Below are 26,611 nucleotides of genomic sequence, written 5' to 3'. Positions count from 1 at the left end.
GAGAACATTATGAAATGTTCTTGCTAGATGCTCCGTTGGACTGCTGACATTTTAGGCTACCTAACAGTTCCTATGGAACACCCAGATCCTAAGGTTATTCAAGAAAATGTGGTAGCTCAATTTTATCATCCAATAACAAGATGGTGAATTTTGAGAGGCCATTTTCACTAAGCCTTAGATAAATGTTTGCTTCCCAAATTTCCAAGAGTATCTTCCTAATAAGACTGGTGTGAGAATTTGGGCACTTCTACATAACAACTAATTTCACATATACCAAAGTTCTCCAAAATAGAGTTATCCTGCCATTTCAGCTTCAGAACTGACCAGCATTTCCTCTAACTGACAAATGGATAAGCTCAGAAATTTGCAGCCTCCCATAATTTCTGAGGGGCAAGGGGGCAAAGAAGAAAAACAAAAATGGGTCAGCCAGCAAAAAAACCTAAAACCTGGTGTAAGGGCATCAGGGAATTCTACAGATTTTGCATCTGCAAGGGCAGCGAATGCCATGAAGTCCGGAAGACCAAGCTGGTGGGAGTTCTGATAGGAAACTAGGCTGTCCCAAGCCCCATCAAGCTCCAGCATTTCAAATTAAAAACAAACGTTTTGCAGTTTGAGCTGGGCCACTCAGCTCAGCTGCCCAAAGAAGTTGGTGTGTGAAAGCTGGGATGTGGTGCAGATCTGGGATGAGTGCCAAACCCTGTGTGGAAGGGCCCTCTAATGATCCAAAGACAACATAGTGGATTATACAGTTAATAATTGGAAATTACAATAGAAACAGTCATAATCACCATTTCCCTCTTGCTAAGTTAAATATAATGTAGGTAAGTATTCCTTAAGGGGAATATCATTTATCCCACTAAGAGTAAAAAGTCATGGTCAATGAATGTGAATTACTGACTTTAAGAAGGACTGGGAGCTTTCTGATATTTGTCAGCTTACATAGAACAAAACAACTTTTAGTCAAATGCCATGTGGTATGTAATAGAGACCATATGGAGTGTTTAATTGGAGCATATAACTCTGATTATTGCTAATGGAAGTTGTCCATGTATGCTATGGTCATAAAGGACTCTGATGTGAAATTAAGATGCACGCTTTAACAAACAGCATGTGCATATTTATAGATTTCCTCACACCCTTGGCTCGCAAAGTAGAATCATGTAGTTTTACGAATTCCCACTGGGAGGAAGATTGAGATAAATGAAACACATTTCCTCCAATGGACTACCTCACCATTCTATGATTACGTAAGGCCAACTAGTCTACCTCTCAGCAATTACGTTTGTTCTTGCTATTGTTATTGAAAAATAGAAGGCTAACCACATGCTAAACCCTTTTTTGTTTGTTTGTTTTCATATGCCTCAGTATTGCCTGTCTGAAAGAGAATAAGGGAGTACAGTAGTAATTTCTGAAGTGATTTCTAGCACGTATTGCTGCCTTACATTTACTTCTAAGTGGAATTTAGTATAAAGCTCCCCACTGAGATCTAGCCTTCAGCATAAAGCACAACTTTATGCACTGATTAAATGTATATCCCATTTTTTTCTCAAAAATGCTCAAGGTACTCCACACATAGTTCTCTCTTCAACTATCACTAACAGTTTACGCAACATAGCAAATAGGTTATGGTGAGATATAATGGCTGGCTAGAAACCATCCAGGATCTACTTGAGGAAGGAGGAATTTGAACCCAGTTCTGTGATACTCTGATGGCTGGACCATTGGAAGACCTGAAAGACCAGGTTGGGGACAGATCATCATGATGAAAATCTACCTATGGGGTCACTAAGAGTCAGCATGGATTTGATAGCACATAATGTTTCCATCAATTTATCTGGGATACTCGATAAGAGCTGTTCAAAAGTACAACATAAAGTGTCAAAAGTCCCCTTTCTTAGATGTTTCTAATAGGAAACTGGAATTATCCTCATCCTCATCCTCATCCTCATTTCACTTGATATCCAAAGTTCTCTGGGCAAATTGCATTACTTAAAATCAGTAGAAACAATTTTAAAAAGTGCTCAGGAAAGATAAAAACACAACAAAGTTAATGCAGTCACTTAAAATCATACTTCAAAAACAACAGAAAGAAAATGGCTGAGAAAAAGAGAAGTAATTTCACCTAGCACCCAAAAGACACTGTGATCCATAATGCCTCTCTTGAAGAAAATACCCATTAAGTTCCACTGCAGAGTTCTCCCTTGCAGCCACCTGCTTACATCACTAAGTGGAGACCCAGGGATGCAACAACAATTAATTCCCTACATCTTCATTTAGCTGATTTACCCTGGTTGGCTTTTGAGACTCATTCCAACTTGACAACTGATATGTGTGCATGCATTGATCTCGCTGGATAACCATCTTGGACAGCTTGAATGGGACTGAACAGGGTTACATAAAACCAACAATCTCCCTTAGGAAGAAGTGGTGGTGGTGGTAGCAGTGATTTTATAGGAGAACATTTAGCGTAGACACTATAATTTGACATTTTGAGAAGGTTCTACTATATTCATACAGAATAATATATCTTGCATTTTGGACATCTAGAACTCTTTAGTATTCTGACATTCAATAGCATTTTGAGAATGAAAGACAGGAACAATATGAAATACACCCACTTGATCTCCTTACTTTAGTTTTTAAATACTTTCTATGATAGGTGTTCCTTGGGTATTTAGTGGAAAGAGTGACAGGTAATCATTATGATCAAGAAGACCACAGCTTGCCAGGATGAACTAAATAAGAATCAGAAATTCCCACGTCATATGCATGAAACCTTTTGAGATGTTAATACATCTTCTCAGTTTTCCTCTAATGTCAGGATTTTCAGTATACCATTGGTAAAGCATGTAACAGGCAAAATGAAACTTCCAAAAGTCATATTTTTTGTATTGTTTAAAGCAGTGTTGTCCAAACTTGGCCACTTTAAGATGAGTGGACTTCAACTCCCAGAATTCCCCAGCCAGCATTCCCCATGGCTGGCTGGGGAATTCTGGGAGTTGAAGTCCACTCATCTTAAAGTGGCCAAGTTTGGACAACACTGCTTTAAAGTATAAAAAGTTATATTTTATATATCTGTTTTGTTGCAACAGATTAGCTAAGTATCTTCCTGAAAATTGTTATAAAGTATGGTGATGAGGAATCATGAAAAGAGAAAAAAGAAAGACAAGTAGACTTCATGAGACTGGAGTTAAAAGCCTAATGCTAAGGCATTTCAAAACATACGATGAGATGGCAGAAAAAAAGGAATACATCTCTTCCCGTATGAATCCTAGTTATACAAAAACTGCTATCTTTTCAAGTGATTATTACGCTACAAAGAAATCCAATGAGCTAACAGGGGAAGTTTCCTTATTTCAAATCAGACTATCCTTCTAGCCATAATCTAACTGGCAGTTGCTTTTTAATAATCTTTTCCGTCACTTTTTTTCTGTTTCTTTTTATTTAAAATATCGGATATTACAGCTTAACCGACCCACCTAGATCTGGCTATTGATCTAGACCAGAAGAAGTAGCATCAAACAAGTTTCCTCACCAGTGATTTATAGAGTCTTGTAGCATCGCCCAGCCATTGTTGAGGTAATTTAATAAGTTACTCATGCCCTGATCACTATTCAGTTAGACTACTGTAAAATGCTCTATATGGGACTGCCTTTGGACATGCCTAAAAACTGCAACCTTATCAGTATATAAGGTTCCCACCCTCTGGAACAGCATCCCCCCCCCCCACCAGAGATAAGGACAGCACCCTCTCTCCTGGGGTTCTAGAAAGCTCTTCACACTTTGCTTTGCTCCTAGGCCTGGTGTTAATGTATTAATATATTTGGGGGGTGGGGGGATGTGATCTGTGTTGTCTTTAAGATTGTTTTTAGTCTGGGGTGTCTTTGTGGTTTTAGCTTTTAATTGTTTTTATGACATTTTGGCTTTTACACTGCCCAGAGTCTGGTGGCAAGGTCCGTTCTTCCTCATTGTTGCCACTGGAAACTGCCCTCCCCCAAGGGTGACACTGAGCTGAACACAGACCAAACCAATCAGGTGACAAGCTGATTGGTTAATTCCTGTTTCAACCAATGGATCAAAAGCCATATACAATGTTGTGGCAGGACACTGAAATGGCATTTGTTGATCTGAAAAGCAGAGCCTGCGCCACAGGAAAATGCAGAGGAGGAGAAGGAGGAGGAGAAGGAGGAGGAGAAGGAGAAGGAGAAGGAGAAGGAGAAGGAGAAGGAGAAGGAGAAGGAGACACTGCCCAGAGTTTGTTGGAGCTGAATAACTATAACAAATCTGAATAAATAAATAACTCCAGTTTTGAAGTTGCTGTATTGGCTGCTAGTAAGTTTCCAATTCAAAATGCTGGTGTATCACTAAAGCCCTTCACAGGGCAACATCTTGCCCAAATAGAATCTGCCCATCTGTCTAGGACATCTGGTTGAGGTCTGTGAAGATTCCTCTCCACTTGTGAAGTATACAAGATAATGAACCAGGTGACAGGCTTCTTGGTGGTGACACCCACCTGATGGAACAGCATCATCTTGGAGGACAGGCAGCTCTGACTCTCTGCTTTCTGGAAGCAAGTTGAAGCAGTACTGTTCCAATGAGCTTTTGGCCAATAGCTTTGCTGAGTGGTGATCCTAGTTAGTTTGTTTATTTATTCAAATCAGTTTATTAGTCACCTCAATCTCCAGAATGACTCTAGGGGACACACACAGTAATAGTTAGAACATCTACAATAGCAATATAAGGAAGAGATCGACTGAGTTGATGATGATGATGATGATGATGATTGATTGATTGATTGATTGATTGATTGATTTTTTTAAATAATATTATATTCTGAACTGTTGCATGATGCCAGAGTCTGTATAGATTTAGGCAATTTTTAATGATCTATTTCATTAAATATAGATAAATAAATGTCCCTTAGAGACAGAGGAATAAAAATAAAATACAGTTCCCTGCTGAGAAAAATTGTCTGCCCCTTCCTAAAGAGCACATCTTTGGAAATTTTAAATGTTTCATAATTGTCCCAATGACTGTGAATTTCCTAAGGCTGTTCAATGTTTCAATATAATTTTTAGAAAACAATATAGAAGACAACATGCCCAGTTAGGAGACAAACATTCCAGCACCTCCCTTTAATCATGTTTTCATTTGTATAAATAGTTTAAGCTTGTAAAAGTTAAGCCACTCTAAAAAACTGAATAGGATCCAATTCTGCAGCTGCACTCAGGGAGGGCTTTGGAGCCACTGGATGTCTCTAGTAATAGAAGCATGCTTGCCAGTTTCCAATTCCATGAAGCTAAAGGGAACTTCCCAGACAGCATGAAAAAGTAGGGGAGGCTGAGCGGGATGAAGAAAAGCCAAAGAAGCCAACAAATCATATGGTCTTCTGTATTGTGGGACTGCACCCATTATGAGGGGGGGGGGGGACTTGATTCTTTATAAATGCAGAGTACAGTACCTCTCTAATGATCTTCAGGTTACTCTTTTTTAAAAAAAACAAAAAAATCTTTGCTTTTGTAAACATTGCATGCAATCAAATATCATGATCTCATCAATATTTGTGACAAGCAATTCCATGTACTGTCATGTTATAATGAACTTGAAATGAATTTGTGATGTTTGAAGGGAGCTTGACACATGGCTCAGGACTTGCATGTATTTAGTCCTGCCTGCTCCCATCAGCTTCTGCTCATCCCACAAGACCTAGAACATCTTTCTTCATCAAGGACCATGAGGGTGGACCTTTTCCATTGCTCCCCCTCTCCTTTGGAACACTGCTGCTAGCACCAACTCTTTGGCATTTAGAATACCCACTAACACCAGGCTATTTCAGAAAGCTTTTAGGGATTTTCCCCTCTACAGTACATGATTGCAGGGGCATCTGCAAGGGTGCACAACCAAAGCCCTGTCCTTTTATATTTGTTTTGATCACACACTCATGGCCACTATCTTGACTTTTTTGTCGTTCAGCCTTGCAGGTGCTCCTTTATAATTGTAATGTTAGCAAGAGTGATATTCCGTGGTATGATGGAGGTGAAGGTTACTGCTATTTGCTTGCTTTTGTACTGTATTATTATTTATTGCTTTAACATTTCTACTCCATTGGAATGCATACTGCTTGGAGTCATTTATGAATGAAGCAGCTTATTAGCCTAAATAAATAAATAACTAAAATATTGAAAGTGGCTCATGGCTTATAGTCTTTACTATATGTGACCATAGGAGATTTCATTCCATATGTTTACTGAAAGCACAGGAAGGAAAGATTTATATAATTATCTATAAACATATAATCACTCAGATTTTCTAGGTCTCCTTCTCAACCCAGAATATGCAAACATGGGTTTCAGACTACAACTTTCATCCGCTCCAAGCAGCATAACCAATGGTCAGAGATGATGTACCCTAAACAGCTGGAAGGCACCAGCATGAGGAAGACTTCAGCAAACAGACATATTACAAAATCAGTAAACTCTATCTCTAACCGTACCTAGTCAAGAGGTAAATAGCTTTGATATCATAAAAATAATATGGGCAGTTGTGTTACCTTCTTGCACTGGAATCTCCATTCTAAATACTTTTACTTGGAAGTTCATCCCATGCTTTTCCTACTTTCAGAGAAATGGAGATACTAAAGCACCTACGTTAGTTTTATTATGGCACAACATTGACAAAGGAAAAACTCTTGTTTTAGCATAATTACAGCTGGTTTTATGACATGTGCAAGGACTCTAAATCATCTAGAAGACTCCACCAGATTGTCAAAACAAAAAAAAAATCGTAGAATTTCCAGACAAAAGATTAGTGCCTGACATTTTGCTAGGAAGCCAGCTTTGGGACTCTGGAAAGAGTTGAAAGACGTTTTCTCTGACTCTCTTTTCACACAATATTCCAACAGCTAATTATTTATCTTTGTAAACACTTCAGTTGCTCTGATTACAATGCTTCCTGACGTTTATGGAAGGCAAAGGGAAAAAAACCTCTCCAAAATGTGTTTTAAGGAAAATAAAATTACACAATTAACAATTCACAGAATGGAATAAAAAGAAAACAGATGGTTGGCTGCATTACTGTTTTTATAAAATTCTTGTTCAAGCAGGTTACAGATTGCCAAAAAAGTCCCCAAGCATTGTCATATCATGCTTTGCAAGGGCAGATTTCTTTTAATAGTTAACAAATGCACAGAACTTAAAGAGCAAATTCTATAGTAATTTGGTCAAAACTAAGTAATTTTATGAGTTTATGAGCTTTCATCTAGAACTTCCACTTAGAATGTCTTCCATGCATCATAGCTAAACAAAATCTACTGGAAGCAGGCATCCCGGTGCTGAAATGTCTCCCAACTGGGAGAACTCCCATGTTTTTCCCTGGGTAAGGGTTGCCCAGTTAACTCTGCTGCCTGCAGACTGATTCACAATTTCAGATGAGGCAGAGGAGACAAAAGAGGTTTTCTTGTACTCAGAATCCTGATTCTTCACTCAGCATGAAATACTTCTAGACAAGTGCTCCTTGTGGCACAAAAAATCCTCTACTGAGATGCAAATTATGAAGAAAAAAAAAAAAGTTTATTGCATAAGCAATTATGTAGTCATTGTGCCACCTGCAATGTGTATGTGTGTGTATGATAAACATGAATTATATGCTTTTGTCTTGCAGAGAAAAGAAACAAAAAAATAAATATTCAGTATATTCAATACCTGGGGGTAGCTATCAGTCCGTGGTAGAACAGATATGTCATAGGTGGCAGCAAAATGACTTTTTGCTTGTTGGATTTGCCCATACCGTTCTCTCTTTCTCCATTTTGCTCTTCGGTTTTGGAACCAGACCTGTGTCAAATAAGAACATTATTAGAATGTCCAAAAGACCACGTCTGCTGCCCTCCCACTTAATTACTTTGCCAGCCCATAGCTTAGTGGCAAACTGCTTAAGTCCCAGGATTGCAGCTGACCCCTGAAAGCCTTACATGCATCTCCCACGTTGACAAATTATGACCATATTGTAAATATTAATGTGACAGAAGGAGAAAGTGTTATATGCATAATCAGAAAGTAATACGAGCTGTATTACATTTTAATTTCATTTAATAAATATAAATTAAATTTTCATATATAGAGATAAGGTATCTTGGCTCACTCACTACTTTCTGGACCACAGGCCCCACATGTTGTGTGTGCTGGCCCCAGAAGCATTTTTGCTTGAAATTACTACCAAATGAAGATAGAAATATAATAAGAAAAGCTGATTACAGCCATGGGATTCCTTCTTCTGATTCTCCAAAGAAAATCCATGTCTTAACACACCTTAGAAATGTCTTAAGAAGACACTTCCTCTGGAATGGCATTAGAGAGACCTTGTATATAATCTGCTTTGCAACATCTATCACTGAATAGCAGTGGGAAAATTTATCCCAATATATTTATTTCATTTTTACCTTCCATAAGCTTTTGGTTCTGAGTAAATGCTAAATTCAAAATGGGAGATAGAATGGTTCTACAGTAATCTTGCACAGTAAATCAAAGGAGTATTTTGAAAGAGGGGATTCCCCAAAAATGAGACAAAAACAGAAGGGATGGGGAAAAAGAGTAAAGATCCATCCTCACATTCTAAGTGATTAATTCCAAGAAAATAATGAAGACCCATTTAGCTACTGATGTTGACTTCATTGTCTTTTCTTTTCTTTTTTCCTTTTCAAATCCAAACTTTGGTAGCCAGTTTAATATTATATATGTGAAGGTACATTCAGCAGAACCAGTTCAGCCCAGTTTCACCATGTACTGTTCAGGGTTACAGTTGGAAGAAAAGATCCTGCATGTTTGCACATCTTAATCAAGCTGAATCTGTCAAATAAACTCTGATTATCAGACTGTGGTGGAGCTATTTGGAACAGAGTTCCTCTTAAATTCTTTTTGAAATGTGAGACCTATTGATTTAGTACAAACGATTTGTAGCTCTCAGGGACTGTTCCCCAATGAAACTACTAGAAATATTCTCTTCCTGTTTCCTTTACCTGCACAGTCAGAGAGTAGGAATTGATGGCATAAGCAGTAGGGGGGAGCTACCTACAGCCAGCCTCAGAAAAGGCCTTCAAAGATTATGTGTATTGGTCGCTGTGGTAACCAACACTGATGTAAATGGCACTCATGGTTTGTATCTAGCTATAGAGAAATCAACTATGATATTGCAATAAGACATCAAGAAACACCTCTGATTGTGTAAATTATTTAAAATAGATCTAATTATGTCCAAATAAATATCAGGAATAAAAGACATGGTACAAGTAGCCACCATTTTAATATGGGCAGGGATATTTATTTATTTATTTATATTTCAAATTTGTCACCACCCATCTCACTACAGAGCGACTCTGGGTGATCTACAGTAAAAACAGAATAAATATTAATTAAAATAAATAAATATTAATTAATTAATTAAAATACACTACAACAACAAACTTCCTGTATAATACTTCCAAGAGGCTGATGTTAATTAGGTGTTAATAAATTTGGGGAGCATCTTCAAGGTGCCAGCCACCTCCAGGATTGGTTGTATTCTCTTCTCACCCCATGCAAGTTGGCAGAGGCAGGTCCAATTCCTCCCAGATAATTGAGAGGGTAGGGGCCTGCTTCAACTCTGGGGGGAGAGTATTCCGTAGGGCAGGGGCAACGGCAGAGAAGGCTCTCCTCCTGAGACCTGCCAGTTGACATTTTCTTGCCTTGCTCATGACAGTAACATGCCTTCTTTGCCAGACCAGGTGGGACAGGTCGATGTAATGGGGGTGAGATGGTCTCTCGGTAACCTGGACCCATGCCATGCATATAAAGATAAGGGCATCCATATGCTTTATTTCCATTCTTTATGACTTGGAAATGAATTAATAGCCTACTGATATTGCTCCCACAATTGTAATATGTAGTATTGCCTTTCATCTGCTGAAGTAAATATCCCACTTCCAGTGATTTCTAGGAGCTTTAGATCATATTCAGTCTTGTTGGAAGTTCCACTGAAAACATTTAGCAATAATTTCATGAGTTGAATACTTGTTAGAAGATAAAAAGAAAAAAAGAGCAGAGGAAGCAATGCTGCAAAATTATGATTTATGGAAGCAAAAGAAACTTGAATATCATACAAGATATTGGGAAAAACAGTCTTGGGATTTCTTATGAAAGGTGAGCAAAAATATTGAGAGATGAATACATTCAGTTTTAATAAGCCACTCCAAACAAATGGAATGTGAGCTACAGATTCAGCATTTCAAGTTTTTCAGTAGCTAATCCCAACTAAAAATCATCCATTCTTAGGGGAAAAAACCCTCTTGGAATGGCCTCTTATTATTTCAGCAAATACTTACAAATTATCCTTCAGGTTCTATAAAACTACAAAAGAAAATAGGTTTCTGCCAGAAATTTCTAAATTGGCACTAGAATGGTGTACTCCAGTATTTGTTCAGTTGTTTACGTATACAGATACTGTCAACATTATTTCTTCAGGCTGGAAATGGAGTACAATTGTCCCAATGCATTAAAAGGCAATAAAACTGAATTGAAATATTTCAGGCCTATTTATTATATGTAGTATTTAACATGTATATAACATGTATAAATTAGGAAAAAGAAAGAATAACTTTTTTCAGAAAGAACAAGCTAGAACCATACTTCTTCTTGCAGAGTCTTGCTATAAGATACACCAGGATTTTCCATACAAATTTAGATGCTGCTGTAGAGGATTTATCATCCATATTTCAGCCAGTGGATAGACCAAGATTGTAAGCCAAACTGTTTTGAGCCAAAAAGTGCTGAACATAGTTCAGAAATTGCAATTTGACAACTGAATTAGGATGAAGCTGGAGGCAAATGGATCTTCCTCAAAGGAGATAAATATTGGCAGAGTGATTGAAGATGGATGTACTTTGATTCAGGTTGTTGTTGTTTTTAACATGTATTTTGTATCAAAACCTATTTCACTTTTTTTTTCATTAACAATATAAAGTCAGAAAATTCCACTTCTCATGTATGCAGAGGTTTTCCCCCCCCCTCTCTTACAAAGTTAGACCTGAAAACTTTCAAGAGTACTGCCAATAAGAGAAATTAACAATAAGCTATCAAAGGCAAAACTGCTTATCTTTGGCATAAGTTTAAAGATCCACAAATGGTTATGGATAGCACAAAAATGTCCCCTTAAGTGTTTGAGCAAAATGAACTTATCACAGAATGGCAATTAAGCAACTGGCAGTTTCAAAACAAGAATTGGGGGATATTTACATATCATAGAATCTTCCCTATCACTAACAGTAAAAGTCAACTTGTGGATTCATACATACAGTTATGACTTAACACAGACATAGAAATAATCAACTATTTGCAAGCAGATGATGTTTCTATTTTTAAAAATCATAATAGAATTAACTGTTAAATTAATTTGCATTTTGCAAGTTGGGTGGCCATACAAATAATTTACAAATAAAAAATGTTTCCCATGTTGAGAAGGACACATGTTAAGACTACAGATAATGCCCTCAGCAATCACTGATTAAAGTTATTTCTAAAATACTCTGAATGTCCATTCAATTATTTGTGAAAGCATAATTACTAGATATATTTTCTCATTATCTAATCTAATTTTATGTAGGATGTATATGAGCCCAGAATAGTTGTTTTGTTTTACCCAAGAATGGAACAATATTTTAGTACAAGAGTTGGGCCTACCTCAACATTTTGGCAGATAGAAACTCTTTTCCATTTATCAAACGGTCCAATTTGCTGTTTCAGTAAGAAAGTTACATGCTCATTAGTTGAGCAAGATCACAAGTGTTCTGAAAGAAGGATTACCCTCATCAGATAGGGGCTGTTTTCTTAAATGTTTTATGTTTTGGGGATGTATACTTTTTCTCATTTTTTTTTAATGGTGGTCTTTATTCTGTTGTTCATAAAAATTGTTTTACTCTTGAGTGATTGTTTAACTATTGCTTTTGCTGCAAGCAATAAAAATGGTAATTCATAATATTTAATGTGACAGATGAGTCATATTAAATTCATGGGGGTAATCAAATTAATTATATTTAATCAATTCAGTTTAAAAGAAAGTAAAGGTTTTGTTGGTCCTACCTGTTTCTTTGCTCTGCTATACATCTCCATCATCTTATTCACTACAGTATTCAAAAACTAAATACAACCCTTGATCCAAAGAATTGAAGAAAAACAATGTCAAATTTAGTTCTTGAGTTGAGAGTCATCTTTAAATTTAGGGCCCTTTGCAGATAAGAGATTAGCCTTTTGTCCGTCCTTTACACTGTTTTAGGTTTTTATGAAATCTTAGAGCCTAACAGTATTCTGATCTTGATAGGCTATCATAAGCTATCCCTAACACATGCAGCTGAAGTTGTTAGTGGCAGAGAGATGAAGGACTTCTTAGTGGAGACTCTTTATGAAGACAGAATAAGAAAGTACCAAGATAGGTGAGCTATGGTCCAAGTCCAAATCCATAAAACTGCTTTTCATATACTAATACAGGTTTGGCAACCAATGACTCTTGGGCTTTATGTAGATTTTAGTTTAATGTCATGCAACCCTCAGGATAATTTCAAAAGTTCTTTTCAAATAATCAGGCTGGAGTTCAGAAAGGAAGGATTTCTAATGCAAATATCATCTATCTGAATGCTTTGATACATTTAGGCATATGCTAAGGTAACAATTCCATATGTCATTCCTCAGTTCAAATGTCATAGTCTGAATTAGCATGTGATGCATCTCACTTCCAATATGCATTTTTGATACCTCAGGATATTTTAAGAACCTGTCATCACACCAAAAAGAATTATCCCATGAATGTTTTAGAAATGGTTTCATAGCAATATTTTCAGTAGGATTTCTGTGCGTCTCTGATGCTAACCCATTGCATGAGAGCAACAGATGACCCTAGTAAATTACATCCTGTTACACTAAAACTTTTTGGAGAATTCTGAAATATAGTTCCATGATATCTTTTCTGCATGTCTAAAATTAACAATGTTTTCTAACTTTAGGTCCTCAGATGTTATTGACCTACACCTTTCAACAACCCAGGCATCAAGCCAATTTAAAGAGATTTTTTCATGAAAAAGGCCTCATGATTAAGTTCCCATAATATGTTTTGGGCCAGTGGATTGGGGAGTTTTCATAGCCTTCAGCAAAATAGACATATAAATTTACCAACAAGGATATGATCCTACATCTGATAGAACTCCAATATCTGAGGAGCCAAGATTGATAAGCACTAGTCTATAAATATACCTACTTCGTTTTATATTGAATGGCTTTAATTTCAGTTCTATTATTTTCACTGTGTTTATTTCAAAGGATTTAAATTGGTATGTAAAATATTTATCATTATAATTATTCATTATATATGTACATATGTATGCACTGTATGTATGCATGTATGTATATGTATACATATACACATACACACACACACACAGACACATATATTAAGGCTACTGAAATCAGAAGTATTTTGTTCTGCATAACCTTTTGTAACTAGATCTCTACCACTTTCAAGCATTTTCATTTATTTTAAATATGTTGAAAGTGGTAAATAAAACAAAAAATACCAATGTCCACACACCTTAAAGTTGCCAAGTTTGAGAAACACTGGTTTAAACTAAGAATAGGCAGGATATGTTTTGGGGCAAGTGGCCTGTTATGCAACACCTGTTTACCAGAAGCAAACTAGTGAGGTTGTCCACTGCCATTCTTTCTAACTCCAAAAGAAGAAGGAGGGCACACTTCCTAACAGATCTGAGGGCTGTCTTCATCCACCATATTTAAGAATAATTATGAGACCAATATAGGGCTCCAGAAGCAACCTTGAAAATAAAGATGATGCTAGAGGCTATTTTGCACTATGCCAGCTTTCCATTTTTAAAAATTAAAATAATTTTTTTTAAAAAAAAAGTAAAGTCAGGCAAGGCTAGGAGCCCAGTGGGTACCAGCAAAAGTGTCCATAAGCACACTGATGAAGTAGGCCCTGCATTGTCTGCTCCTGGTCTAAAATATCAGCACAACCAAAACACTATGTTGGGGGGTACATCATTTAAAATATAGCTTCATCAACTAAAAGGCATTTGTAAAAGCAAACTTTACAGCAAAATTCTGTCTGCCAAAGGTCAGCCAGAGATGGGACAACACAGGAGAAGACTCTATCCCTCATACCCTTGAAGGGAAAAGGCAAAGGAAGAGAGCAGGGGAACAGAGCAAGATACCTCAGATGGAGTCAAGATGAATACTGCTTAATCCCATCTGAGTTTTCTTGCCCTGTTTCTCTCTTTCTTTGCTTGTTCCTTCAGGAGTAAGCTATAAAGGGCTTTCAAAGTGTACTTTTTATATTAAAATGAACAATGAATGAAATAGTATAATATAAGATTGGAATCACCAAGTGCTCGTTATGGTCACCCCAGTGGCAGTAGAAATCTCCTTTACTCTGTCTCTCTCTTTCTCCCTCTCGACCCCGACCCCCCCCCCCTTAGAATAATAATTGGAAACTGGCAAGCTGTAGGATAAAATTACTGACTCCAGCATCTTATTTACTTATGCAAGCATCATCTGGACATAATAATGGCAGGCTATGGTGTAAAATGGCAATAGTAAAGAACATCCAAAGGAACTAGAGGAAGTTTTAAGGGAATGAGGAGAATTCTTTGCCCATGCCCAGGACATGCCTGTGTATTTTCCTTCTTGGGGATGTACATTTTATATGGTTTCTTTTAACATGGTACAACTTTGACCTGGAGGGCATGTGTGCAGGGTGTGCTCTGCTTTTCTTCTTCTTCTAACTGGTTTTATTTTGGTTGCATATGAGGTTTAATATGAAGTATGTTTCTATGCAACTTTGGGTGTATGTGTTTCTCTGACCATTGTCAGTTTACTTTCTGTGACATGGGTGTTCTGATGTGCTTTGGTGGACAAATCCACAATTTTGTATCTGGGACTTAACCCCCACTCTTACTTTTATTTAGTACCTTGGACAAACTCTTGTCTCTGGGTTGTATTAGTTTGTTTTCGGAAGTTAGGTACTGGCTTCAAAAGAATGACATTGTGTTTTGCAACTCAATCCTCACCTCTGTCATTTTCTTTTCATTCTGTTTTGTTTTTGTTATTTTCATTTGTTAAATGTAAAAAGCAGCCCAATGATGATTAAGTATATCAGTAGCCACAGAAGTAAAGAACAGTAGGAAAATAAAAATAGGGAGGTAAAAAAAGAAAAAAAGAAAACAGCTTGAAGGAAAACACTTGGTAAAAACTCTGGACAGAGCACAATGTCTTTGCACTGTTTTGTTGCAATCCCCATTTTCACATTCTTCCATGCTGATTCTAAAGACTTGCTGATCCAGTCAATTATTGAGCTAAATTAAATAAAAGAAGTACAATGGGGTTTTTTTGAACTAACTGAAGTTTCCAAAAGCAGCCCAACCAGGCCGAGTATATAGCAACTAGTTGATATGAAGCAGATGGAACTTCTGCACTTTTGTATTTTGGAGTATCAGTGAAAAGGCTTATCTGAAACTCTGAAAGAAATATAAACTGGAATGGTTGCTTCAATCCATTGGAGCTGCTATCCCCATAGCAAGTCATGAAATTTGGTTGCTGCATAATTATGTGACTTTCCAAAGTTATTCTTGCAAGAGGCATATTAGCATGTCAAGTTGCACAGATAATTTATTTCATATTTGTTCCTTTGAACTGAATGAATGAATATATTCTAGTGTTGCCAAATTTGTTGTACTCCACCACATTCATAGTCAGCTTTACACAATAACAAATCCGAACACTCCTTCAGGGCAGTTAAAGGTTAGCCAATTAAGAAACAAACCACTCGAAATTGTTTTCACCTAATAGCAGAACAGGAACTTGGCTGCCATGCTGAAACACCAGTGAGAGAATTAAAGTTCCACAGGCCCTCTTGCGAATTTAACAGAACAATTTTGAAAAGTGCCCCCAAACCATCAAAAGCAGAAACACAATAAGTATATCATGGTCATGCATAGCAACCACTAGTCAATAAGATTTACCCAGCTGCATAACCAATTGCAGGAATAAATATTTTGTTGATAAATTGGTACTCTATGGGGACTCTAGGAAAAAAAAATTTTTTTTTTTTTTGCCTCCCTGCTGTCTCTGCAGTAGAGGCAAATAACTCATAATGGGAATTTATTATTTAGGCCCCAGTCATTGCAAAGTTCTTGACCATCTCCTTAGGCTGGGTGCCAGTTACTCCACTGACATGCAACAGAAAAAGAAAACCACTTCAATAAATTAGGTTCAAGCAGATTCTTTCGGTATGTAAGCAGGATGAAATTTAAATTGGATCTTGATGAAATGTTAGAGAAGGGAGATGTGCAGTGCATATATTCAGCCAATCATTTGGCTAAATTAAATCAAACAATTTGCTTGAATTTTAAAGGAACTGATGGGGAAAGAAACCCACATTTTTTAACACTGACACTCCCCCAAAATGTTTCTGTTTACATCGATTTACTCAAAGCCGACTTTTGGCAAAGATAAAGTAACCATTGCCTATAGAAATCGAAGCAACAATCTGCTGCTTGTTATCCCTGCCTAACCAGATGCTGGTCTCTAATGATGTAAGGCCTTTGAAAATTGCTTAATATCATGATGGAATACTATTGCCGCTCAGTGAAATTATGATCACCATTTTCTTACATTGGCCTTTCTCAGTAGGCTGATCAGAGATGCAAAAATCTAGGGCATTTACTTCAATAAGCACGGAAATCTCTATGTACACAAAGAGTAGAATAAACATTCTCAGGAAAAAAAAAATGAAACCAGCAATTTTGTTCCAAGGAGAGTATATAATATATACAAGCCATAACTGCCCGCCCTCTCTTTATGCTGCCTCCTACAAATTAGGTAGATCTGGCTCTGCCACTCTTTTATCTGTCATAATGACTTGAGAAGCCTTAGCAAAACCTAAGCGGCTGCCATATGAATTAGACCCAATCTTGTTATTCCTCTCAAACAGTAAAATATGATGTGAACATAGGCAAAAATGAGAGGTACAGCAGTTTCTTCAAGTGCAAAAGCAAAACCTTAATCTAATTCTGAAAATCATGTCCAGCAAATTTTGACTTAGAGACATGGTTTTCAAAAATATTTGCTTTTGACACTAATTTATTTTGTTTTAAGAAATAGGATGCTTTGGGTGCTAAAGAATTGATAAATATTCTGAAATTAGTAGGATTGAGAGGGTATAGCTTTAATTTGCTTAAATCAGACAATATTTAATTACACTAAGAAGTGTTCTAGAAAAGCCATAAACTCATCCCTTCTTTCAATCCCTACCATTTTAATACAGTTTTTTAAATAGTATGTTATTTTCACTTTTAAAAAGCCTAAGATTATTCTTTTCATAAATATAGGGCCAATAGCTTTTCCCCATAAGGAAAACCATGACCCCATTTTTGTTCTATTTAATATTTATGCTTCTTTAAGTTACAAACTTTTCCCTAGACTGTTTTACTAAATGTCCTACCAAAATACCATGAAACATTAAGGAGTACAATCAGTAGGTGACTGTTTCTTCATTGAACATAGTGTTTTATGTATGTTATCTTTCACTGCATTTTTACAACTTGTTTAAAAAATTTCATGGGAGAGTTTAGCAGAAGGAAGACCATAAAGAAAGAATATATTAATGCATGCAGTCATTGGAGAAAATATAGCATTAATCATATTTAGATTAATTCAAATCAGTAGAATTACTCCAGTTAGTCCAGATTTAAGCATACTTTGAGTTAGTCTTATTGAAACCAGAAGGATTTAAATCAATGGGGGGTTTTAAGGGTGATTAGGTCTGGATCCAAGGTATCTTTATATTTGTTTATTGGACTTATCTACAGTTGTTTAAATGATATTTTCAGATTTGTTGATATATCCATTATTAGCTATTTCCCAGTGTATTAACTACGTTTCATTTTAAGCCTACTGTGTTCATTGAGATTTGCTTCAGCCAGCAGGATTTTTGATGAGTTTGTTCCACAGGCATTTAATTCATAAGAAATACATTTAAGATTACAATATTAATACCTGTGTCCAGCTAGTCTCCTCTAGCACACTCATAAGGGTTACGGGATTTTACTGTGCATATGAATTAATGCAGCCTCCCTTAATCTGACAACCCCTTCAGATGTGTTAGATTACAAATCCCATAATCTCTAGTCTGCTGGGTGACAATAATAATTGTAATCTGACACATCTGGAGGATACCGATTGAGGAAGGATAAATTCTGTTCAGGGCAGAATCTATTTGATGAAGTAACACCAAAACATATCCTGATTTCTTCAATGCCATCAGTATGTAGGAAGTTTTCAAGCTTCTAGTGGCCCAGGAATAACCAGGCATCCACTGATTTCAGTGGGAGTAGCTTCCAGGAATGGGAACCGAATAGGATAATATTAACTATTTCAGACCCTTCACCAACTACAGATTACCAGTACAATATATTGCAGACTATATAAAGTTCAACTAGATACTGTCAGTTTTGCAGGAATATGAGCTCCCAACCCAGTTGTATGAGTAGTTCTGTGTGAGATACATGCACTTGCAAATACAAGCATACCATACATTTGTTGTTTACCATGTGTATGTTTAGGTATATGCTTAAAACATCATAAAAATCATGCTTGTAATAATGAGGAGGGGGGTATAGATACACAATAATCTGAAACAGATTTAACTGATTGCCTACACTTGCAATGAGGAAGCACAAGAATATTGAATGCAACTATTAGCGGAACACTGTCCCTTCATCATCACTGTCTACACTAACCTCAATAGTTTAATATAGCAGACTCTATAAACAGAATTCCAGTGTTTCTAGTAGAAGATCCAGAACCTGTACTTCTCAAAATCTGTCAATGATAATGATGTTATTGACTCACAGAGTATGCAATAAAGTGTTGGCGTCACACTGCAGTAGAAAGCCAGATAAGGTTCCTGGAATTATATAGGAGATTTCCAGATGGTAGTACAGTTAGGTCTGGACCTCAGGGCCCAGGTCCAAGATTTCACAGCTCAGGAGGATCCAGCTGGGTAGTTATAGTGGTACCAAAAAGACCTCAACTGCTATGAGTATGCTAGGAACTAATGTGGTTGACACTGTTCAGTATTATTCTTTCCTTATACTTCTCTCTAAAAACATTTCAGAATCAACAGGTAATTAGATTCACTACAGAGAGTCCTTTTGCTATTTTTTAATTTATTTTTAAAGCAAGTTATCATTTTCCTCAACAGACGAAAGGTCATTCCCACCTTAGAATGCAGATATATTCCTTTAACTCCCTGCACATCTTGCCATTTTGTAATCACAATGTTAAAGTAATTCTATCATGTTTACATCAGCTTTATATTTCCAGAGTCCCTAATTTGAATGCATTACATAGGAATTGGACTATGTAATTATTTTTATTGAAAACATGGCTTCTTCTGTTCTATGTCCCTCATTAACAAGATTTAGGTCTAAAATGCAAATCATGCAAGGGAGGTACAAAGGCACTTTAATGAAACATAGTTAAAGCTGTCCAACAGAACCATTTTCTGCCACAGATAGGGATCCAAGAGTGAAAGGGGAAAGTGGAGCAAATGACAAAATAACATCATGATGCAACCCCCATGGCTTACAACATTGAGATGCAAGTACAGAAAAGTACACAACAAGGACTGAGTTGTGATATCATAACACACATTTCATCATGTTTTCGTGATTGCTGTTAGCAGCAAGGGCTTATGCTGCCACAGGTCTGGTTGAACCCCAACAGTCCTCAGTCCATAATCCATTATGGTACCAGATGTTCCTAGGTAAGATGCTATGGCTTCATCATTTCTGGCTGAAGGGGATAAGAGAAGAACTCTTGAGATCATGAAGTGAAGAACTTGGGGGCCAGGGAAAGATATCTCTATAATTGCTCAATGTTAGATGGATGGTATGCCCTGCTAGCAAATAGTAAAGACCCTAGCATCAGCCCTAAATATCATATTTTCTTTTGTCTGACAGATAGTTTATACCCAGGGCCCTACTGCTTCATCTGCTTCTTTTAACCTCTAGTTCAGTGTTTGTCAAACTTAGCAACTTTAAGATGTGTGGACTTCAACTCCCAAAACTCCCCAGCCAGCATGAAGTCCACACAACTTAGTTGCCACATTTGAGAAACATTGTTTAGATTATGTTGCTCTGTTTTGGATGGAACTGAGGCACCTACCTGAACTCGAGCTTCAGTGAGTTCTGTTCTCAGAGCCAGCTGCTCTCTGACATAAACATCAGGGTAATGTGTCTTCTGGAACACTTTCTCCAGTTCTTCCAGCTGTAAACTGGTAAAAGTGGTCCGGTGTCTTCTCTTCTTACTGCTGGACACATTGCTGTCACACTTATCTCCAAGTTCATCCAACTCTCTTTTCTCTGGAATCCCTTTCACAGGAGACATTCGAAGGTTGCTGCAATTGTCCAGTGGTCTGCCCATCTCAGAGTGCAGTGGTTGACCCTCAACCTTCGTAATCCCAAAGTTCACTGTGCAGCAGAAGAAAATAAATGAGGTTGGCTTGAATTCATGTTAAGTTTATAAGCATTTTAAAAAGTGGGTGAAAAACCATGCATTGCTTGTAAGAACACAGTGTGAATAAAGATTGTTTATAGGAATATGGTCTACTCATGGGTAAGACTTGCTATGTTCACACTTCCTCCTAACTGAATGTCTAGAAATTATAAAATGAGATTCTTACAGATTATGAATTTAGTCTCACCAAGATTTCAGTGTGATTTGCTTCAAAGGAAAATGCACTTTTGCACCAGTGCTAATTCTTTTTTTCCACTGTAAGTAAATTGATTCATACTTAGAATGGAAAATCAGATCAATATAGTACAAACATGTGGCACAGTCTTCTTAGCAGTAAATCCTGTTGTATTCATGGGAAGTTATTTTGTAGTAAGTCTGTTTATTTAGAACAAGTCTTAGTCTATTCAATGGGGCTTATTCTCCATTAAGTACCTCTAAAGGGTCAGCTATATCATGAAGCCTATGCATGTATACTTTCATTCACAAAGCAGTCAAAGGGCCTTATTTGCAGGTAGACTATCAAGCATAATCATAACCAAATTTACTCAGAGTAAGATCAGTTGGGGATAATGAAATTTATTGCTGAGCAAAGAATATGCAGAGGAACAGGCTGAACACATTCCATTTGGGAAAAAAAAATCAATGAGACTTTAAAAATGCTTTGCTTTGGATGGATTATGTCCAGTTATTTTGTTTTGCAGATTGTTTAGTAATGAAAATTATTAGGGGAGTATCCATTACAAGGATTCATTAAACAACAGAGCACTACTGAGTCAAGAACAGTAGGAAATGAAAATATTACACAGAAAAATAATGTTCTTGGTTCGTAGCAGAGTGGCTTTGTTTCCAATTAGTTTCTTTATTACTGCAAACTGGGGGGGGGGGGTCTTCAAAATCATAACTCAGTCAAAATGATTATTTCCTATATTTTGCACCAGTCCTACAAGAACCATTTATCTTCTCAAAAACACTCACTGTCCAAGATAAGGCTTAAAGTATTTTCCCCCCTTTAGCTTCTGAACAAATTCCCAGGATTCCCCCTCCCCTCTTGAAATGTCACATTTCTAAGATAATTGATGTTAGAAGTTTGGAGATTTTTTTTTTAACAAGTTTGAGAGGAAAGAGTGATTCCATCTATCCATAGCAGTAAGCATTACAATGAATGGAACCTAACTTGCCATTTTAACCGTGTTTTTAATGTTCTCTGTCACTCCCAGCACTTTCATGACACTGTTCTGCCTGTTCATTGGGTATAATTTTAACCAGACATGGTCTGCATTCTAGAGTAGTGCCCTTACCAATAGGTGAGATTCCAAGCAAATTTAGTGGAAAGTCCTACTGATCAAATATATTTATGTTTTTACTTATAAATTAGGATTAGAGTCACTCTTTTGTTATATATATATGACAAAAGAGTGTATACATACACACACACACACACACTAAAAGTATATAATTTAAGCAAGGTGGGCTACAATGACTTAAACTCTGCCAACAATGTTCATTTCCTGGTAAAAATGTCATGCCATCTTCTAGCACTCTCCTTGAATTCAAACAAGAACAAAATATGCATAAATAGTGGCAAAATAGTAAACATTACTTAAACAAAATAGCAAACTAATCAAATAATTTTATGAAATCGGTAGATACATTAGATGTTGCATTTCTCCATATGTATATGGGTGTGTGTGTGTGTGTGTGTGGGCTGAGAAGTGATTCCTACTGAAATCACTTGAGCTTATTCTTAAGTTGCACTGAACACTGGGAATTTTTTAAATGATTGGATAAATCCTTTATTCTAATAATAAGGGAAATTATGTTATGATTCATAATTAAACTTACCAAGTGATGATAATCACTGAACATAGTAGGTTTATTTAGTTAGAAATTAGATATTTGTAAAAAGGATCACTTTTTCACATTTATATTCTTTAAAAATTGTTACAAATACTGTGCTATAAAGTCAAAATGTTGACAACTTTTACTTTTTACAGACAGTGTAACCCGTTGACCAAGGCTGAGTCTAAAGTTAGAGAGCAAATCAAATTTCTGTTGTGAGTTCTGTGGCAGAGAACACACTGCAAACGAGAAAATAAATGTAGCATTTAAAGAACAGAAATGCTAACGAATTCCAGAAAGTGGTTTTTTTACTAGATGTTTTAGGCCAGCCTTGGGTTGTTTGTTTTGTTAATTGACAAGTTTTTGCACTAGTCATATAACGGGAGAGAACTCCAACCTCGTGAAACTAAATGGCTCTGTAACAAAGCCCTTCTTCTTCCCTTGGTTTGTCAGGTTTGAAAAACGAGGTAGGTAAGAGGTAGAAGTGGGAGACCTAGGGGAAAGAGCTTCCTGGTTTAAGAGGCAAATCTGCAAGTTAGAAGGAGTAAGAGATGTTTTGTGATGTCCTTGTTTAGGGTTTTTGGACGACCCTTGAGGTTACTTTGAAACTGTTGGGTATTTAGTCAAGGATTTTTTCCCTAGAAATCTCCCAACGAGCTGATTCCAACCTACTCTTATCAGTTGGAAAGGGTGAAGTGTGTGTCTGTGTGACAGCCTATTTTTTCGGATGAAAAAAGTATAAGAGCGAAGCTTCTCAAAGACAAGGGGTTTCTCCGTCGGGAAGTTCCAACCACTTTCCAGGCTGGAAATATGTTAATAGGCGCGCCTGGCCACGGAGAAAGCTTCAGTCCAATGCACAGTTGCCTCGGGAGGAAACCCCATTGAATACTCACTTTTCAATAGATAAGTATGGGAATCTAACTGCAAACCAAGGATTTCCTTTCTGTAAGAGTCTGCCTTACTGCTACTACTGCTAATCGCTTCTGCCACCATTACTGCTGCTGTGTTACGGGTGAAAGAAAGAGAACAGGGTCTGACCGTTTGGGTAGTTTTAAGTCCTGATAGCTGAACTCCGGGTTTCTGGTTTCCAGCATTTCATTGTGCTGGACTGTGAGAGTTTCTTCAACCTCGAGCCGGCAGGCAGAGCAGCGAACCTACGCAGCGCTTCCGGACAACATAAAATTAACCCAAAGGGCAGCTGCTAGTTTGGGAGAGAGAGGAAGGAAGTAGCAGGACCACTACTTAGCTACGCAATCGTTTGTTTTCCCTTTAATTTAATTTATCTTAGGGAGAAAACGAAATGAAATTTAAAGAAACTATTTGCTAAGGAAAGAAAATAGTGGAGAAAGACAAAGACAAACGTATCTGCAAAGCAACAAAGATTTTAAAAAATCATTCAATTTAATCGTGTTGACCGATGCCTCTATAAATGGAGCCTTCGCCCGAATGGTGCCTTCTGTACGTTTTGGACATCTCCCATCATCCCCAGCTAGCAGGAAGAGGGAAAGAGGGAAAGAGGGAAAGAAGAAAAGAGGGATGAGGGAAAGAAAGAAAGAAAGAAAGAAAGAAAGAAAGAAAGAAAGAAAGAAAGAAAGAAAGAAAGAGAGGGAGGAAGAAAGAAAGAAAGAAAGAGAGGGAGGAAGGAAGGAAGAAAGAAAGAAAGAAAGAAAGAAAGAAAGAAAGAAAGAAAGAAAGAAAGAAAGAAAGAAAGAAAGAAAGAAAGAAAGAAAGAAAGAAAGAGCATTCAGAGACTGACCGGTTGACCATGTCCAAAAGAAGCTCAAAATCAGAACACAGCTCCCCCAACCATATTTAAAAGTTATCTGGTCCTTCAGTTATCGCCTTATTTCGTTCTGCCTAATAGCTGTTCATGGACTGCTCTTATTCCCCCCCATACAAACACACAAGTCTCTTGGGCTGTTATACTGGGGTGGGATCTACAATCAGATATTTAGTCGTAAAAGTTGAGCTGACTTGTGTATTACCATACGAGTCACGGCGGTATGACAGCTGAAATAGCGGGTGAAAATGAAAAGTAAAATGAAGCCACGGTGCGCCAGTTCACCCCCAAACAACTGCTGCTTTCTGCCATCCTGTTTCTCCTCCCTCCCCCCCCGCCCCCCGTCAATAATTCTAAGTTTAGCATCTCGGACTCTGCCTGCAGAACCTTTGGGGATTCACTTTCGTTTTCTTAAGGAAGAGGAAGATGCGGTGTTGATGTATACAACATAAAGGCGGTTGGTGTTTCCTCCGTACAAGATCGATGAGTACATGAACCCAGAAAACCTACAAAGGGCACAATTTCGAGCATATGGACCAACTTGTGTGTGCGCGTGCGTATGTTTTAATTCAAACCAGCCTCCAAGTTTTCAAAGGATTTCCTAAAGTATGTTCTTCCCAGAGGAACGTAGAGAAAGAGCATCCAGAGGAATTCGTCCAGGGACAGTCGGAAAGTTCAAATATTCCCGGGCGCTTTCCAGACCAAGCTTCTTCTGTGGAAAGACTGTATTGTGCGTGTGTGTGTGTAAAACCAGTGTGCCCGAAACTTAACTGCAAGCATTGATCAGAAATTGTCAACTACTTTAAAATAAAACGGCAGGCGGAGAGAGGTACACCTTGTATTTTCTCGATTTTTGAAGAGTGTGGATTTCCTTTAATTCACAATTATGGCATCAGATCCTAAATGTGTTTTTTTTTTCCTTTCCCCTGAGTCACGCTTGTTGATTTCAAGAATTCTAGGGGTTCCCTCCCCCAATCCCGCTGCCAATAAGTAATGTGAATCTGTCAAAGGCCTCTGAGAGCCTCCCCCGCCCCCAACTTCTTCACTGCGGCTCCTGACTAAAGCGAACTGGGATCAAAAGGCGTCAGGGAAATTCTAGGTGGATCGAGCCCACAGGGTGCCAATCACAGCATGAAGCCAAAACTAGCCAACCGCATTTTTGCCTGGCCTGTTGTGTTTTCTCAACTCTGCTGATATTTTACGATTCACTGTGTTGTGCAAAGCCAGGCAATTTGATGAACTGAGTAAATTAGGGGTTAAATTTGTTGTCCGGAGCCGGCCTGTTTGTGCGTTTGGGGGAGGGAGAAGAACTGCCAAAGATTTTCCCCCAACTCCACCGCTCTGCAGCTTTCCGTTCTCAGAAGCCAGCTCGGTTCCACTGGCGCGGCGTTTCCTCGGAAACCAGGACCCTGGCCCGGGTCTCGTGACACCCACCCGCCCGCGGCCCCCCGTGCCTCACTTACCGGAGCCATCCCTAGCCGGGGAGGTCCTATCCAGCCGGCCGTGGGGAGTGTAGGCAGCTTGGCCCACGCATTTGCCTCCACCTTTGCCATAGAAGGCTTCGCCGCCGTCTAGTGCTTCCATGACGTGCTCCAAAGGGGCTCCGGAGGCCAGGTAGAAATCTCCGCTTTTGCCTGCCGCCGCCGGGGGGCTCTTGAGGCCGAATTTGTCGCTCAGGAATTCCATAATCCTCGACGGAGCTGCACTCGCCCCAGCTGCTGCCTGCCCGGCCGCCGTCCTGCTCGCTGGCTGCCGCGACGGAGGCGCCCCGACGGCGCTTTTTATACCTTGAAGCGCGGCAGGGGCTTCTTGCGCAACCCTCCCCGCGTCGCAGCCTCCGTTGGCTCCACCCAGCCTCCTGGCCCCCTCCCCCTCTCCTCAAAGCCTCGGCCCACAGCGGAGGGTACACTGGCCAAGGGGAGGGGGAGCGGCTGGAAAGAGTTCCTCGTCGACCGCAACCGACTCACATTTCGGCCCGGATTCTTCCCCGCCAAGAGGAGTCCTGCCCCCTCCCCGCCTCCCTTTCCCCAGCGACGCCGTCTCGACCCGAGGATTTAGCTTCGGCTCCGGTAAACCGGAGGAGAAAGACAAAGGACCGAGGAGCGGGGGCTGCGACGAGGGTGGCGGCTGCTGAGCTGTCGCGCGAGCTTCAAAGCCCTGGCTGAGCCGGGAAGAGAGCGCGACTCCGAAATCGCCCGGGAGACTTCTCTGGCCCTCTTCGGAGGAAGTGGCTTGCGGAGGCCAGCAAAAATGAGCACGCTGCCAGGCCGGCGTGGAAAACAGCTGCTGCTGCTGCTGCTGCTGCTGCTGCTGCTGCTGCTGCTGCTGCTGCTGCTGCTGCTGCTGCTAGGAATTTCAAAGGAGCGGATGGAAATCCGTCTCTTGGTCC

The 26,611-nt window shown here is 38.6% G+C and overlaps 1 protein-coding gene across 2 annotated transcripts in view; it reads right to left on the bottom strand.

Annotated features, from left to right (window-relative positions):
- Window positions 1-26,130, bottom strand: part of ALX1 (ALX homeobox 1) — a 34,666-nt gene extending 8,536 nt beyond the window's left edge. The window contains exons 1-4 of one of the 2 annotated variants that reach the window (XM_088141539.1): window positions 25,682-26,130; window positions 24,925-24,931; window positions 20,253-20,588; window positions 7,701-7,829 (exon numbers count right to left, since the gene is read on the bottom strand). In XM_088141539.1, coding sequence (XP_087997665.1) covers window positions 7,701-7,829; window positions 20,253-20,588; window positions 24,925-24,931; window positions 25,682-25,908 — 699 coding nt within the window. In that variant the 5' untranslated portion in view covers window positions 25,909-26,130. The remainder of the gene's footprint in view (window positions 1-7,700; window positions 7,830-20,252; window positions 20,589-24,924; window positions 24,932-25,681) is intronic. The other variant, XM_007430835.3, reaches the window with a different exon arrangement.
- Window positions 26,131-26,611: the final 481 nt, after the last annotated feature.

This window comes from Python bivittatus, unplaced genomic scaffold (assembly GCF_059951505.1).
Source record: "Python bivittatus isolate LINGU-HERP-01145 unplaced genomic scaffold, Pbiv_v1 ctg000330_np1212, whole genome shotgun sequence".
Classification (NCBI taxonomy): Eukaryota; Metazoa; Chordata; class Lepidosauria; order Squamata; family Pythonidae; genus Python; species Python bivittatus.
The sequence above is the reverse complement of the archived record's forward strand: the minus strand, read 5'-3'. Positions and strand labels throughout refer to the sequence as shown.